The following is a 14,930-nucleotide window of genomic DNA, read 5'->3' as shown; positions in this document are numbered from 1 at the left end:
CTCATTCACAGACACTTCTGAGCAAACCATGTTTCCCTTAACGTGTAGCTTTGATGATGGCCTGCTCCAGAGGCAAATCCGTAAAGGCAGTGGGGAAAGAATTTTGTGGGTTTAGCGCTCTCAGTTTTCTGATACTGTTTCAGGAGGCCGTGTCCTTCAGGCACTCCGGAGTGAGCAAACAGCAGTAAAGACTTAAGGTGTGACCAGGCGGGAGAGGCCCAGTGGGGACATGAGCCAAGGTCTGTCTGTGCAGTTTGTGCGGATGTGCCAGAGCTGCTCCACGGGCGCTAACCCTGCATAGCTGCTGCACATCAGGCCAGATGTGAGCCAGGAATTGCTCCCTGCAGTGGATCCCTTTAGCAGGAGAGATGCAGCCTTTGTTGGCTTAGAGTGGAAGCCTTTGTCAGCTCTCCTCTGGATGTAAGCCTTTGTGGTTTGTCCTGTCTTTAGATTGCGCCACTCACAGGCTTTTCTGTGAATTTTGCTGTTCAGCACAGAGTGGAACATGATTTATATTATGCTAGGAGACCACTTTGTTCACAGGAACTTCTCAGTAACTCAGTCGTATTTGCCAAGTGTCCACAATGCATGGAAACAAGGAATGACAGGGTGATTTCTTATGGCAAGCTTGACACCTAGAGTACTTTCCTTCTGCCATTTTTGAGCTTCCTGGTATGGATTCTTCCTATGTCCTTTATTGGGTCTCCAACTTCTTATAAAATACTCTTCTTCTGCCTCCCAATTAAGGGTGAGCTTAAGCTGTCTCCAAGAATGGTAAATATGGAAGGATCAAGGTATGGAGAGAAGAGATTCCATCCCTCCCCTCCAGTAATATTTCTTCGTCTCTTGGTCATTCTGTAAAGTGTCTCTGTGTGTTCATCACTATCTCTACTAAACAGTGAAAACACCTCTTTTCACCTAAGCAAAAGCCTAGTTTCTAGTTAGCTTTTGGCTAAGCAAAGCCAAGATTTCTATGTTAGACTTGTAAACAACATTTCAAGTGAATAGTATTCATTTTCAGTAATACACTTGCATCACCTTACCCTTCAAATACAGCACTGAACAAACAGAGTGGGGAACTTCTGCAAATAGCTAAAATGCACTGGTATAGATGTAACATACTATAAAAGAACACTGAAGGACATATACACATTTCTTATTACAGAAAGTAAAAAAAATACCAACTGATCATTCAAATAGCTGTTGTCAGTGATTAAAGTGCTATATATTGATTGAATAACCTGGAAAGAGGTTACTTAGTTTCTTTCCCAAGGACCATCAGGGAGCAGTAGGCCCGTAGCATTTATGAAGCTCTTGGCCTGCCTGCTGATTGCTTCCCAAGAACCGGGGACAGGAGGCTGTTGCTGGGTAAGGATGTGTCCTGGCTTCAGCTGGAATAGAGTTGATTTTCTTTCTGGTGGTTGCTGTGTTTTTAGATTTGGTATGAAAGGAATGTCAATAATGCATATTGTTTTAGTTGTTGCTGAGTGATGTTTATACTAGTCAAGGACTTTTCGGCTTCCCAGAGAAGCTGAGAAGGAGCACAGACAGAACAATAGAACAGCCAATGGAATATTCCGTACCATAGACATCACGCTCAGAATATAAAGGAGGGTTGGCCAGGGTAGGGGGGGAATCCACGATCTCTGTTCAGGTTGGACTGGGCAACCAATTCACTGGGCAGTGAGAGTGACTTGTGTCTTGTCTATTCTTCTACCATTATTATTGTTATTTTACTTTTCCATTATTGTTCTATTAAACTGTCTTTATCTCAACCCATGAGGTTGGGGTTTTTTTTCCCCCTTTCCTCTCCTTTTCTCCCTCTTCTCCCTACCCTTCTGGAGGGAAAGGGGGCATGAGTGAGAGGCTGTGTTGTTATAGTTGCTGGCTGGGATCAAACCATGACAGCTATCATGCCCTTTCATCACTGCGATGGAGGTTTTCTGGTGGTTACACTGATCTTGCAGTGGTGCATTTTTGTCTCTCTCTCTCTCTCTCTTTTTTTTTTTTTTTTTTTTTTTTACATAGGTGGCTCACATGACAAAAAGTGAGATCTGTCTTCAGGACACTGCATTTATTGGGCCAGGACTTCTATTTTTGGACCAGTACTTCAACAGTTTTGTTGATGAATATATTGTTCTATGGATAGCGTTGGTAAGCATTTCATTTTATACTTTTCATTTGGAGCATACTTAAAGGAATGGATTTAGAACTGTCCCTGTCATTCTGCTCTGCCATTTCTGACTTGCTCAGATTTCAGCTGTCAGTGTGGAGGGAGTGCCAGGATGCCATGTAAACATGTATTTTGGGAGCTGACTGGCTTGCTTTCCTTGGAACAGAGATGTGAAAGGAAATTTACAGATCTCTCTTGTAATTATGCTTTAATTCAGATGGTTTGTTTATTCTGCTAACTGCAGACTAACAACCTTTGTTTATCAGACTTAAGTGTTTAATGCTGTTTGGTTGTTTTTTTGGTTTTTGTTTTTTTTTTTCCCTATTTCTATTTAAATAGACAACTCTATCTACATGTTAAAATTCTTGTTAAACTTCTCACTTGAATAGATTGGTTAAAGTATAGATTAATTTGTAGTAGGGGCAACTTTAAAAAATATTTGTTTTTTTAACCTGTTCTGTTTTGTTCTTTTGAAGTTCATATCCTTGTTTGATATGCTGAGATATGCCACTGGTGTATGCCTACAGATTGCTGCTCATCTTCATATACATGTCTTCAGAATTTCATCTCATCAAGCTCCTGAACAGGTTCAAAACCATAATGACTGATTAAATAGGTCAAGGACAAGAGGAGAAGCAGTTAGGGGAATGCTGAATGAAGCAGCCTCTCTTTTTTGGGAAGACAGATAAAACTATTTTCTTGAAAAGCTTAATGAGAAAGCTCTCTCTATCCCAGATATTACCAGATGTTAGAATTACTGAATATAAAGTCCTACAGATTCTATTGTGATCAATACATTTGAATCAGGACATATTTCCCCCCATGTTCTAGACATTGCAGCTTTTATTTCATACCATGAATACCACATTTTGCCATTTCCTGTTACTTAACCTTAATTCTGTACTTCTGGTGTGGTGAATGTAGACTGCAAACCAAGGTGCTACCAACCAGAATTTGAAGAGGAATTTCACTTTTCCCTCGACCAAGTGACTAATCGTCTAGCGTTAGTTTCTAAAGTCTTTTTGGAACTGCTGTGAAGTGGTAGTCAGAGGTATCAATGAATACAGTACTGCTTTATTGAGACTGGTAAAATGAGGCATCCATGAGGTAAAACTACTCGTTAATCTCTGTTCTGTTATTTCTAAAGAACAAGCTACTGGATCAGTAGGATGAAGGAAGTATAGCTCAGGAAAATTTTCTTCTGTTTCAAAATACTGTTACTGAGTGCCTTTAGGATTCATGCATTCCCTAGTATCTAAGTATATAACCTACTGTTGCAAAATACAATTGTAGCTTGTATTTTATTTCAAGGCCAGTTTCTGGTTTTGTGGTCATAATAAGGTTTGCCTCATTGTACTCATTATCTAGACTGTAGGTAGTTGTGTACTCCGAGGACATGGACTTTACCTACCCTAACTTGTACCTGTGAAACTGCACAGGTGAATGACAAAGCTCTTTGATAAACTTAAGTGACTGTGATTGTTTGACTGTGACAATGCAACCCACCTGTATGTGATTCCCTCTGAAGTACATTTGCTGTAGCTGTGTTTATCTACCTTATAATCTATCTAATTTGTCTTGTAACTATCACTGTACTTTATCCAAACAAAACTGCATGGAACTAAACCCTACTGTATAGTAAAACTCTCCCAAACAGAAAGTGAGGCCCACTATCAGCCTTTTTCTTTCTTTAAGAACAGACCCACTGGCTAACAAAACATGCCTAGCTAAAGGGCTGCTGTTGTCATTAAAGAAAAGCTGAATAGAAGTAGCTTATTATCTGTACGAGTAACTCATGACTTGTACACAAACCCTCTAAGCTTAACCTCCTTTAAAGAGGTACTATTTGAATATGATTTTTGTAAAAAGCTGTTGAATGTTTGTGTCTGTTACCACTTTCAGTTGCTGATACATAGCTGAGCTGTGAGTTTATAAAGTCCTTCCTGAACTTTACAATAAAGAATGCTATGGTTTGTTTTAAAAATATTACCACTGCAGCTTCCTAGCTGCACATTAATTCAAAGAGACTTCTTAAGGTGTTCAAGGAACTTTAAAAGTGGTGTATTCTCTGCTAAATTTGGGGGGAATAAAATGCTCTCTCCCACACTCCTGCCTAAGAAGGATATACTGTTACAGTTACCCCTGAAGTCTAACAGTTACTGCCAAGGACTAGCTCTCTAAGTGACTAATACCAATTCCAAATGTATCATACCACTCCTGTTTGAGGCTGGGAAAGACACAGCATCGACAGCTGACCTTAGCCTGAAGCCAGGCGATGGGCAAATAGAAGAGAGGGTAATAAAACCCATTTCAGTTTGTATGAATACTGTAAACAAATCACCCATCTGATGAAAAGACAGAGGCAGCTTTTTTAGTGTGAGGCGGCTTGGTTCCCCAGAATGCTTAAAAGTGGGTCATGTAGTAGTGGGTATAAGTAGTTTTAAGAACATGATTGAGGTCTGTGGATGATGGGAAGCTAATGCAGAAATTGGTCACAAAACCTGAAGCATGAGGCAATACTAACAAAACCAGAAACATAAGGCAATACTAACAAATAACCTAGTATTGAAGATAGGAAGCAAAAACTGTTAACTGTATTTCATAGCATCATCTAACCATCCTTAGGGGGCTGAGACTCAGCAGCATAGTTACAAATTAGCACAGTTAGCTGTTACCCACCACAGGCCCACATTGTCTCACACATCATTCTAGCAATGTAACTTCTGTGTTTGCTCCTTCCCTGAGTCCTAGGAGATGCAGAACAAAAAGAGCTCTGCACCAGTTGCTTGTTCAACTTCAGTTGCAGCCTAATAGCTGAAGTATCTGTAGGTCAGCTATCAGTAATCTGGCTCCCAGGACTAGAGAACCATCATCAAATTACTTGATTCCAAACTAAAAATGCTAGTAAGCTGAGGAGAAGAATCTCTATGGACTGGTTTTGAAATACATTGTTATGAAAGCATCACATTTGTGTGTGTGTGTGTGTGTGTGGATGACTTTTGGTTTATCTACTACTGTATTAAATCTAAGCATTAAATATGTTAGGAACTACTTAAGTTGTAAAAGTGGGTATTCAGGTGTAATGGTTTTCTGTAAAAACAAACTGCATGCAAGCTAAGCCGACTGTTTAATCTATACTGATATACTTAATGAGATACATGAAAGAGAAATGCTTTATCCTTAAAACTTAGGCCTCCCTAAACTGCTAGTCATTCGGATTTGCAAAAAGTAATATTCCATCTCAAAGGCTTGTAGTAATTTGTACTAAGTAAATGAGCTAGATTAGTTCTAGCAGTGGTTCTACCAAGAACTATATACGCCAAAATACATAATGTTTAATTATGCTTACTTGAGCAGATGTCATATAAAGCTGTGATACTCAGCTCATCATTCAACAAAAAAAACCTGCTTTTTGGAAAAATTACAGCAGTTCATAGATCTCTACTAGTACAAAGATATTACAATGCCTAGCCTAACAAGAGTTAAAATTTACTTTAATTTACCATAATACGCATCATTAAATAATCTTACATGAGCTGTGTCATACACTGTGAAATTTTATAACTGCTGATGCATCAGCAGACTAAATGCTGAAACGATGAAAATCTTAAAGTCTGCAGCTTGTGAAAAACGTTTCTATTTGCACAATGTACCTAAAGGCCTAAAGTTATTATGTAAAATCTGGGTAATGCATTTTTCCTTAATTCTGCCTATTATTACAATCTGGCATTATAAAAAGTGAAACAATTTAAACAGTCCAATGATATTGAAAGCGAGCATTAAGTAGTTAAAAATTAATTGGACAGATGATAGTAAATGGTTTGGCGTCCATACCTTCCCCCCCAAGTAATAAATTTACTAATATATATTCTTACAACATTATCAGAGACAAGATTAGAACAATCCATGAAAGCATTTAATAGGAACTTTAAAACATTTAAATCTGAACATACTTCTCTATGGCTAATGCCTATACTTGTATCATGTTACTTAGGTACAAGTTGTTTCTCCATTGAGCCATCAGAATAACATGGACTGAAGAGACTTGCGAACGGTTGCCATCTCCTGTTGTTGCTGTTACAAGAAAAGGAGATAATACTGAACAAATGCCATATCACTATGATTCCTTTGAGCTAATTAAATGAATGTCAAATGACTTTTTTATAGAATGTTCTATTTTTGCATTTAACTAACTTCTTGACAGATCTGATACTTACGGTGTCTATCATAATCTTCTTCTGCAAGAGAGCCATTTCTTTGCGAAGTTCACTTTGAGCACCAGCTAGAAGATTTTCATTGCTCTTCTCCAGCTCTTCCATGCTCTGAAGTTAAGGATAATCTTAATTCAGAACTGTTCAATGTCAAAGGGTTAATTTAAAAGAAACAAACCAACCATTATTCAGACTAAAGTTTAATTTTTACAAGTGACCACTGGTAATTGATGAGTTTTGTCACGAAGTTGACAAATCATGCAGGACTTTGTACTCCCGTCTACATTCCTGTTTAAACAGTATGGACCCTGTGAAACAATATAGAACCTGTGAAGGAAACAGTCCCCTGTGCTCAGCATCTGTGAGGTCTCAGCTAGTTATCCTACATATCAGTAAAGGTTATTAAAGAATAAACAGACCATCTGTCAGGAATTATAGGGTTTCAATATTATGACAACCTTGGAGACTTGAAGTAAGGACTATAAAACCCATTAAATTTCCTTCTCTTTGCACACTTCTCCCCAAATAAGCCAAGTAAAGCTCGCTCATTATCTTCCCTTTTGTACATACAGTTATGCCTAACTCTATGTATGGGTGTAGCTGCATTTTCCTTTACTTGTATTAAGCTTATTTTAGGTTTGATTTCTACCTTTTGATCTTTGAGGAGAAAAAAAATTGAAGTAATACTTGACCTTCTGTTCAGTTTTTCATTTTTGATGAAGACATTTTTGACATTTTGGAACAGTTATTATTTATTAATGCTTCTGTAATATCCTCTGTAAATTCTGACTATCTTAAACTAAGAGTTGCTGTATTTCAGATTTATTTTTTGAAGCTACCACACCTGAAAAAAAAACCCGTATCCTAACTAACTGAAATTTCAAAAAGGGACCAGTTAGAAACAGAAACTTGAACAAAAATTAAAGTTTGTCAGAAACTGCAGACTTGAATCTGTCCCACATACCACTGTATACTGGGGGCGACACAGCTGGAAAGCAGCTTGGCAGAAAAGGATCTGGGGGTCCTGCTGGACAGCAAGTTGGAACACAAGCCAGCAGTGTGCCCTGGCAGCAAAGGCAGCTGAATCTCCTTGGCTGCATTAGGAGAACTGTTGCCAGCAGGTCGAGGGAGGTGATCTTTCTACTCTATTCAGCACTGGTGAGACCACACCTGGAGTGCTGGGTCCAGTTCCAGACTCCTCAGTACAAGAGCAACATGGACATACTGGATAGAGCCCAATGAAGGGCCACGAAGATGATTAAGGGACAAGAGCGTTTCTCTTAAGAGGAAAGGCTGAGATCTGGGACTTTTCAGCCTGGAGAGGAGAAGACTTAAGGGGATCTTCTCTATAGACATAAATACCTGAAGGGGGGATTCAAAGAAGATTGAGCCAGGCTGCTGAGGTTCCCAGTGACAGGACCAGAGGCAATGGTCACAAACTGAAAACATACAAGGTCCTCTCTGAACATCAGGAAACACTTTTTTACTGTGAGGGTGACTGAGCACTGGAACAGGTTGCCCAGAGAGGCTGTAGAATCTCCATCCTTGGAGATACTGAAAAGCCATCTGGACCTAAGTCCTGGGCAACCAACTCTAGGTAGCCCTGCTGTACCATCTGCTGGTCAGACCAGATGACCTCCAGATGTCCATTCCAAGCTCAGCTATTCAGTGATTCTACGGTACTCTGCCTCTGCATTCATTACAAAACCAATCATTTAGGGTACTTTCATTTTTCTCATAGTTTTGACTTCTAATATCTTACTCAGAAAAACAGTGGGGGAAGGAAATTTAAGAATAAAGTGTTTTGTTCTTAGTGTAAAATGACAGGGAAAAACTTTTTTTTTTTTACCAACACGTCAAATTTTTGAGTAGTTGTAGTCATAATAATTTTTTTTGTTTACTGTCTAGTATGTTAGATACTTTGTTAAAAAAAAAAAAATCAAAACACACCACAGCTGATCAGTCTGAATCATGTGTTTAAAATATATTATCTCTGTAAGCACTGTCCAAAAAAAATGGTGTTTGTAGGGACTCCCAGGTAATACAAAAATTCTGCATAGAGCAACAGGAAAGTTAAACAGGACCGATTACATAACCATCCAGCTGGGCTGGTTTTCACCAGTCATCATTTCTATCAGATTCTTCCTGTTGACATTTTAGTGAATGGTTACCTTGAATACCAGGTTATAGAAAAGAAAACCCTTTGTAAGACATGTTGCTTAGGAAGAGATGAAGGGAGTTCTAAGTGAGCAATTTTAAGGGAATTACAATTGATTTTCTTTAAGGGTGACTTTTCTTACATGGAGCAGCAATAGCTAGAAAGGTTAATGACAGAAAAAATTGGTATCTAATTTTCATTATGGGGGGATGCACCTGCCAGCAGTAATAAAAGCAATAAATTGCAGCCTAAGATGTATTTTTAATAGATTGTCAAGTTTCACTTTTTTAAATACATACCAAAAATCTAAGAAGGGAACCATTAAGACAAAATCCTGGTGATTCAACTGAACTATATAACCTTTAACCTGGTACAAAACTGTGTTCTGTTTAGAAAGTACGCTCTGAGGGTTGTGGTTAAATATTTGAAACAAGCCAGTTAGATCCCTGTGATAATATATTTAACTAAATCATTTATTAAACAGATGCAATTTGTATGCATGTATAGAGAGAACAAGCCATGCTCTTAACAAGTAAGGGAAAGATACTACCATAAATATTCACGCAAGGCTGTTATTTGCCTTAAATGAACCTTAAATCTCTGTATTTCATAAAGGTTGAATTAATACATCTTTCTTAAATGATGTGATAAGGATCAGCTGCTTTCTAAGAAGAAAATTTACTGTACCTTTGAAAATTGCTCATAGAGCTGCTTAATGGTTTTCAGTCTCTGACTTTGAACTATTCTTGCCTGTTGAAAAACTTTTTGTTGCTGACGAAACATATTCTGAAGCAGAAGCAAATGAAAAAAATAATCACATTAGTTAACCAAAAGCGCTTGGACAGCAATGCTATTGTCATTAATCAGAATTAGAAATTCTGCATTCACTGGAAATCTGGGTCATGTAATGTAGATCTCTGCCTGGAGAGTTATCCTTGTGCTTATTAGCGAAAGACTGAAGACTGGATTAAGCCCCAAGTCACCTCCTGAGGTCCCTTCCAACATGAATTATCCCTATGAGATCCTTTGAGGATTGCTATCCAGCGCAGTTCTTGAGGGTATCCCAGGGAAATGTGCTGCCTAGGGAAAAGCAAAACTTGCAAATGTGTTGGGAGTACAAATACAGTAGCATCATGTGACTACATTCCATTGAGTAGCTCCTATCCCCTTTCAGTGATCAAATTCTCATACATTTATTATATGCAGACATATTTTTAAGCAATGCATGCTAGAAGACAACTACATTCCTTTACTCCTTCTTTTCCTGACCCCAGATGCTATGGATGCACAGAAGCAGCACACGTCTTTCTTCTCCATTAATGGTCTTGGCTTTTCCCAAGCCACATTCTGGCCCAGGGCATCATTTCTTGCCATTTATAAACTTGCAATATCGTTTACAAATGCACCCCTCTTCACTTTAAAATGTATTCCCAAACTTAAACATTTACAGTTTGAGAGCCACCAAGCTTGAACGAGATAAACAATCGTATGTTTGTTTAAACCGCATAAAGTGTTGTTACATTTCTTGAATGTCTAAACAACACTATTCCCTCCTTGTGAAAATACCGTGAAACCCACCGCTAGTTTTTCTTCCTGCTCCTCTGCTTTCTGCACGTCTACATCCCACTGCTGAAATAAAGTCAGGAACTGCTGGGAGAACTCGTGATTGAGCTTCTGCCTACAAACAGACAATAGCTGTAAGTATGACAAATGCTATGAAGAATTACAAGAAAAGCTAAGGTTCAACACACACATGGAGTAGAATAAAAGGAGCTGGCATAGATAAAGAAACAGGCTATTTTGACATCTGGCCCTAACCAAATACTCTGAAACTGATGTTTTGAAAAACTGAACGCACATACCTGCACGCGTGCGCACACACACACACACACACACTTTGAGAGTGAATGTGGATTAAATACATATAAGGAGACAGCACTCTCCTACAAAACTCAGGTTAAAAAAAGATTACATCAACTTTTCTTCCTACCAGTGTCAGGTTTTCTGAGATTTACTGGTTTTCTAACCCCACTACAGATCTTGACTTTAATACAAGGAGTTTATAACGAAAAATTGATTATCTCATCCATTAGTTTATTATGATCTAGTTTCTCTATGTAAACTTAAATTTTGTCAATGTGAGTTTCAAATATATATAAAATCACCAAGACATTTACAAGTATAGCTGACTTTCAGTTTTTAGCTGTCCCATTTTTCAGTTTGCTCTACCTGTAGCATCAGATGTAGTAATTAAATATGCCTTAAGAGGCAAGAGGAGTGTTATGTATGGTGCAAATTATTTACAATGTGAAAATGACAATTATTTTCTTAGAGCATGGACCAGCTATCCATGCTGTGACACCAAAGGGAATTTGATTTCACAGGTTTGAAAAACAAGGGTAAATGTTACCTTTGCTCCTGCTGTGTTTTCCAAACATGTTCAATCTTCTGGTTGCTGGTTTTCAGTGAGGCTTTTGTATACATTTCTAACCTTTTCCTCTTAGCTAAGAGAGCCTTGTTAATGTCAGCTAAAAATCAAAGAATATTTAGAAATTAAGTATACCAAGATACATAATGCCTTTTGCTAAAAATGCTGATGAGTTACACTTTGGAGAACCAAATGAGGTGTATTTGAATGGAAAGAAGCTCATGTCATCTGGGATCCTGGCTGCTGTTTAGGGCGTCCCTCAACCTGCTGTTGGCACCAGTGTGAGTGCTGCTTCCCTAAGCCCCCCCCACACCCTAAACACCACCTGGCTGCTGGAGTTTGCAACTGCTCATTGCCCAGCCCCATCAACTACTCCAACATCTGCTCTGAGTCCCACCTCTCTCGGGGGCCAGACCAAATTGGACCTACCACGGTGTGACTCAGCTTTAGTTTGTTTCATTCTGGGCAGGATGGTAGAGGGTACAGTGTCAGACTGGCCCTGAGCAGACACAGACAGTAAATGTGTCTGATGTGTATTACAAATTCTTTACAAGTGAAATATGTTTTTTCTCTAACCTGTCAGCTGTCTAGAATTCAGCTGGAAATTTAACTATAAGTAAAGCTATCTGAGGATCTGATTATGACAAAATTAAATCCAAATAGGTGACCCACATAAATCTCTCATCACTAGATGACTGGCATTACGTACCCTCATTCTTTACCTCTTCTAGAAACTTGTACTCTCCTTTCTTCCTGACTGCTGAAATTCTCTTTTCTACTGTCTCCCTGTTCTCTAGATTTCTGAAGGTGCAGAGTACAGACTATTCACTAGCTCGTTCTGTATCACAACTACAATCTACCTCCAAAATTCCTAGTCTAGAATTAGAACTATTTGTTCTATTTAGCTGCTTATATTAACATTTACATGCCCCAAATTTCTCACTCAAATCTTGCAATCCCCAGTCTCTTCTTCATCATTGTAATAAAAAACTCAGCAAGAACAACAGCTAACTCATATTGTCCCTTTTCTCTACAATATAATCACTACCTCTTAAACTTCATCTTAAAATTGGAATTAATAATCAAAAGCACTCATGCATCTTTCCCTTTTTCCTTTGTAATTACCTACACTAATACTTGCATCCCACTTTATATATATGCAGTTATCCCCTTCTCTTCTTTCTCTTTGCTCTACTTATATAGAACCTTTTTTTTTGAAAACTGGCTTTTTTCAGAAATGCTGAAAAATGCTATAAAGACTGGTCATTTTATGTAAGTCTTGAAAGTTATTTTATGGTAAGGAGCTACTACCAATTCTGCAACTTAGTTGTTTTTTTTTTAAATATTAAAATGTAAACATACTTACCTCCAAATCTTTCCAGCATATTCTGTACTTCGCCCCTACAAAAGTGTTCAAAAATTTTCATTTTCCCATTTTCCGACTTTAGAATAAGACCTGTTGTACTAATTTTAAATATAAATTTAAATTAAAACTAATTTTATTCACGTGCCTATCACTTGTAAGCAGTGACAGCTGCTGCTGTTCTACAAGATAAAAAATAGCTCTCCTCCTGTGAGAGGTCTCTTTTTTAGACGAATTGCTGTTTTTTTTATAAATTTACTAGAATCTATTAACTTGCTCCCCAGTAAAAAGGCAGTATTAGGAATTAAAGGGTCCTGAGTGAGGGAGGATGGTAAATAAAATTGGTCGTTTCCCTATACAAAAAGAAAACACAAAAGGTATTTGGAATATCAAATGAAAACAAGTCCATCACACCCATCATGACTGGCACAGTAAGAAAAATCCAAGACAAATATCAGTGTCATTTTTACAACACTTTTAAGATGATAACACCAGTGTGTAAGGCAGAGGTACAATAGCTGGCGAGTCCAAAAAGGGCCATGGTGGGTAAAGAGAATGTTTATCTTGGTTTTATATCATGCTCTTCACAGCATATCACTTTCTTTTTTGAAGAGTACAAAAACCAAACAAACATCTTCAAGTCAACAGCTATAATCTTCCTAACAGCTATTTCAACATACACTTTTATTACATTTACACTGCCCATAAATATTGAATTTTATAAGATTTATCTGTAAGAAGCATTTTTATCTCATGCAATAGTTGGATCACTTAAAGTACTGTTAATATCTTCAAGCAACTAAGATCACAGTAAAAAAAAACTAATGAAACTATCAACAATTTAGGATATAACTTAAATCAGCTTTTGAAAGAAACAAGAATTTTAAGAACTCACAAATATATCAATTTTTTATAGATGTTCAAAAGCATCTACAAAGAAATTGCAGAATTACTCATTTTAAAGTGTTACATTTTCTATCTTTACCTACAACTAGTGTCACCTGATTTTTTAATCAAATACTAAAAATAAAAACCTGCAAGCAAAATGACCAGAGTGAATACATGAAATCAGTACCTATTTAAGACTTGCTTATTTTGGAAAAAAAAAAAAAAAAAAAAAAAGAAAATCCTAACCTTACCCCACATCATCTGGAACCACATGAGTAGTCACCAAAGGTCGTTTCTTTCCATGCTTGTCCATTACTGGTGTTTCACCTTAATACAAATTTCAAAAAGACTTACAAAAATATCTTGTATTTTGTGGGGCTCTTTTGAATTATTAAAAGTGTAATTATATTTCTGTAATGCCACTTCTCTGAACATGTCTCATGGGTCTCAGTTCCCATCCATAACAGATGCAGCTCCTAAAACTTTTAATCTGTAGTTGACAGATGGTGGTGAATTATTCTGCAAGGCTAGATTTGAGCTGGCACTGCCTTGAGTTCCTCTAGACTCGTCTCAACCAGTTTTAGTTTCTCTGTCCACTACTTATACAATTACTCCCAACTGACAATATAACAATCATCAGAAAGGTAAAAATAATCTAAAAATTGGAAAAGCTTAATCTGTAAGAATTTCATTAAAATAAGTACTGAAATTGTGTACTCTCACCTTTAAAAAAGCAAAATCACAAACAGATATGTATACTCTTTCCAAAAAATAAAAGTCTTTGGCTGTCAGATTTCTATTAACTGGGGAAGGGGGGGAGGGTTTAGTCTGAACAAATGAAGAAGAGAAGAAATGAAGAGAAACAAACCCAGAGATAACTGCTGAAAGACAAAAATCCACAAAAAGTGTTACAGTTCTTTTTCAACCTCACAACAGTTTTACTTTTTCAAACTTTACAAAAAAGTTATCATGTGATGAATGAGAACTGCATTTTTAAGATAAGTCTACTTTTTATGGCACTTCCTCAAAATTAAACAAGAATCCCTTGGTTGACTTCTTTTCTTTTTTCCTCAGCTTCCTGTGCTTCTTCCTCTTTCTTTTCTTCAGTTCAGATTCTTCCTGAAGTACTCTTAACCTTCCCGGCATTAAGACTCCCACTACCCTACCTGACTAAGCACTCCATACAAGCAAGCAGAGCTATTCTTCTGTTCTATCCCGACCTCACAACGTTACATGCAGCCAGGTGATAGGATATGGCATTAAAATAAGGTAACAAAATAATGTAACAAAATCCTACTCTATTAAAAGACTCCACTTGTAATTTTAAGACATAACATTGCATTATGACAGTGCTATTCTACTGTGTTCTCTTACCAATCACAATTACACAACAGGAGGCTAGCTGTCACAAACATTACGAGCCATGCTTATTCAAACAAAGCTAACAACGGAAGTGTCTTCATTTCTATTCATAGTGATAAATATTATAAACTTCATGTAAAAAAAAATAGTTTAAAACAATTATATAAGCACCTTCTCTAATATCTTCCTCGGATCCACTCAGCTCTTTTCTTTCCTCCTGAAAGTCATAGGCAGGTATGGCTTGATCTTTCTGCGCTGGTTTACCAGCTTTTCCTCCATGCTTTCTTCCCGGTGGTGCCATAATGAGATTTTCTTCCTACTGAAATGGTATGCGGTATTTGCCACAT

The 14,930-nt window shown here is 37.5% G+C and overlaps 2 protein-coding genes across 2 annotated transcripts in view; one reads left to right on the top strand and one right to left on the bottom strand.

The window, feature by feature from the left end:
• CHPT1 (choline phosphotransferase 1) overlaps nt 1–6,343 on the top strand; it is a gene marked incomplete at its 5' end in the record, with an annotated part of 24,698 nt that extends 18,355 nt beyond the window's left edge. The window contains 3 exons of the mRNA XM_082498666.1: nt 2,029–2,154; nt 2,650–2,760; nt 6,168–6,343. Coding sequence (XP_082354792.1) covers nt 2,029–2,154; nt 2,650–2,760; nt 6,168–6,212 — 282 coding nt within the window. The 3' untranslated portion in view covers nt 6,213–6,343. The remainder of the gene's footprint in view (nt 1–2,028; nt 2,155–2,649; nt 2,761–6,167) is intronic.
• On the bottom strand, nt 4,287–14,930 carry SYCP3 (synaptonemal complex protein 3; the record flags this gene model as incomplete). The annotated part of the gene is given in 9 exon segments (XM_082498667.1): nt 4,287–6,247; nt 6,391–6,495; nt 9,230–9,328; nt 10,121–10,220; nt 10,953–11,070; nt 12,337–12,371; nt 13,473–13,548; nt 14,755–14,893; nt 14,895–14,930. Coding segments are annotated over 9 exon segments (762 nt in total). The 3' UTR covers nt 4,287–6,193.

Source organism: Vanellus vanellus, assembly GCF_965231255.1.
Source record: "Vanellus vanellus genome assembly, chromosome: 1".
Lineage (NCBI taxonomy): Eukaryota > Metazoa > Chordata > Aves > Charadriiformes > Charadriidae > Vanellus > Vanellus vanellus.
Note: the sequence above shows the minus strand (reverse complement) of the source record. Positions and strands in the feature narration are given on the sequence as shown.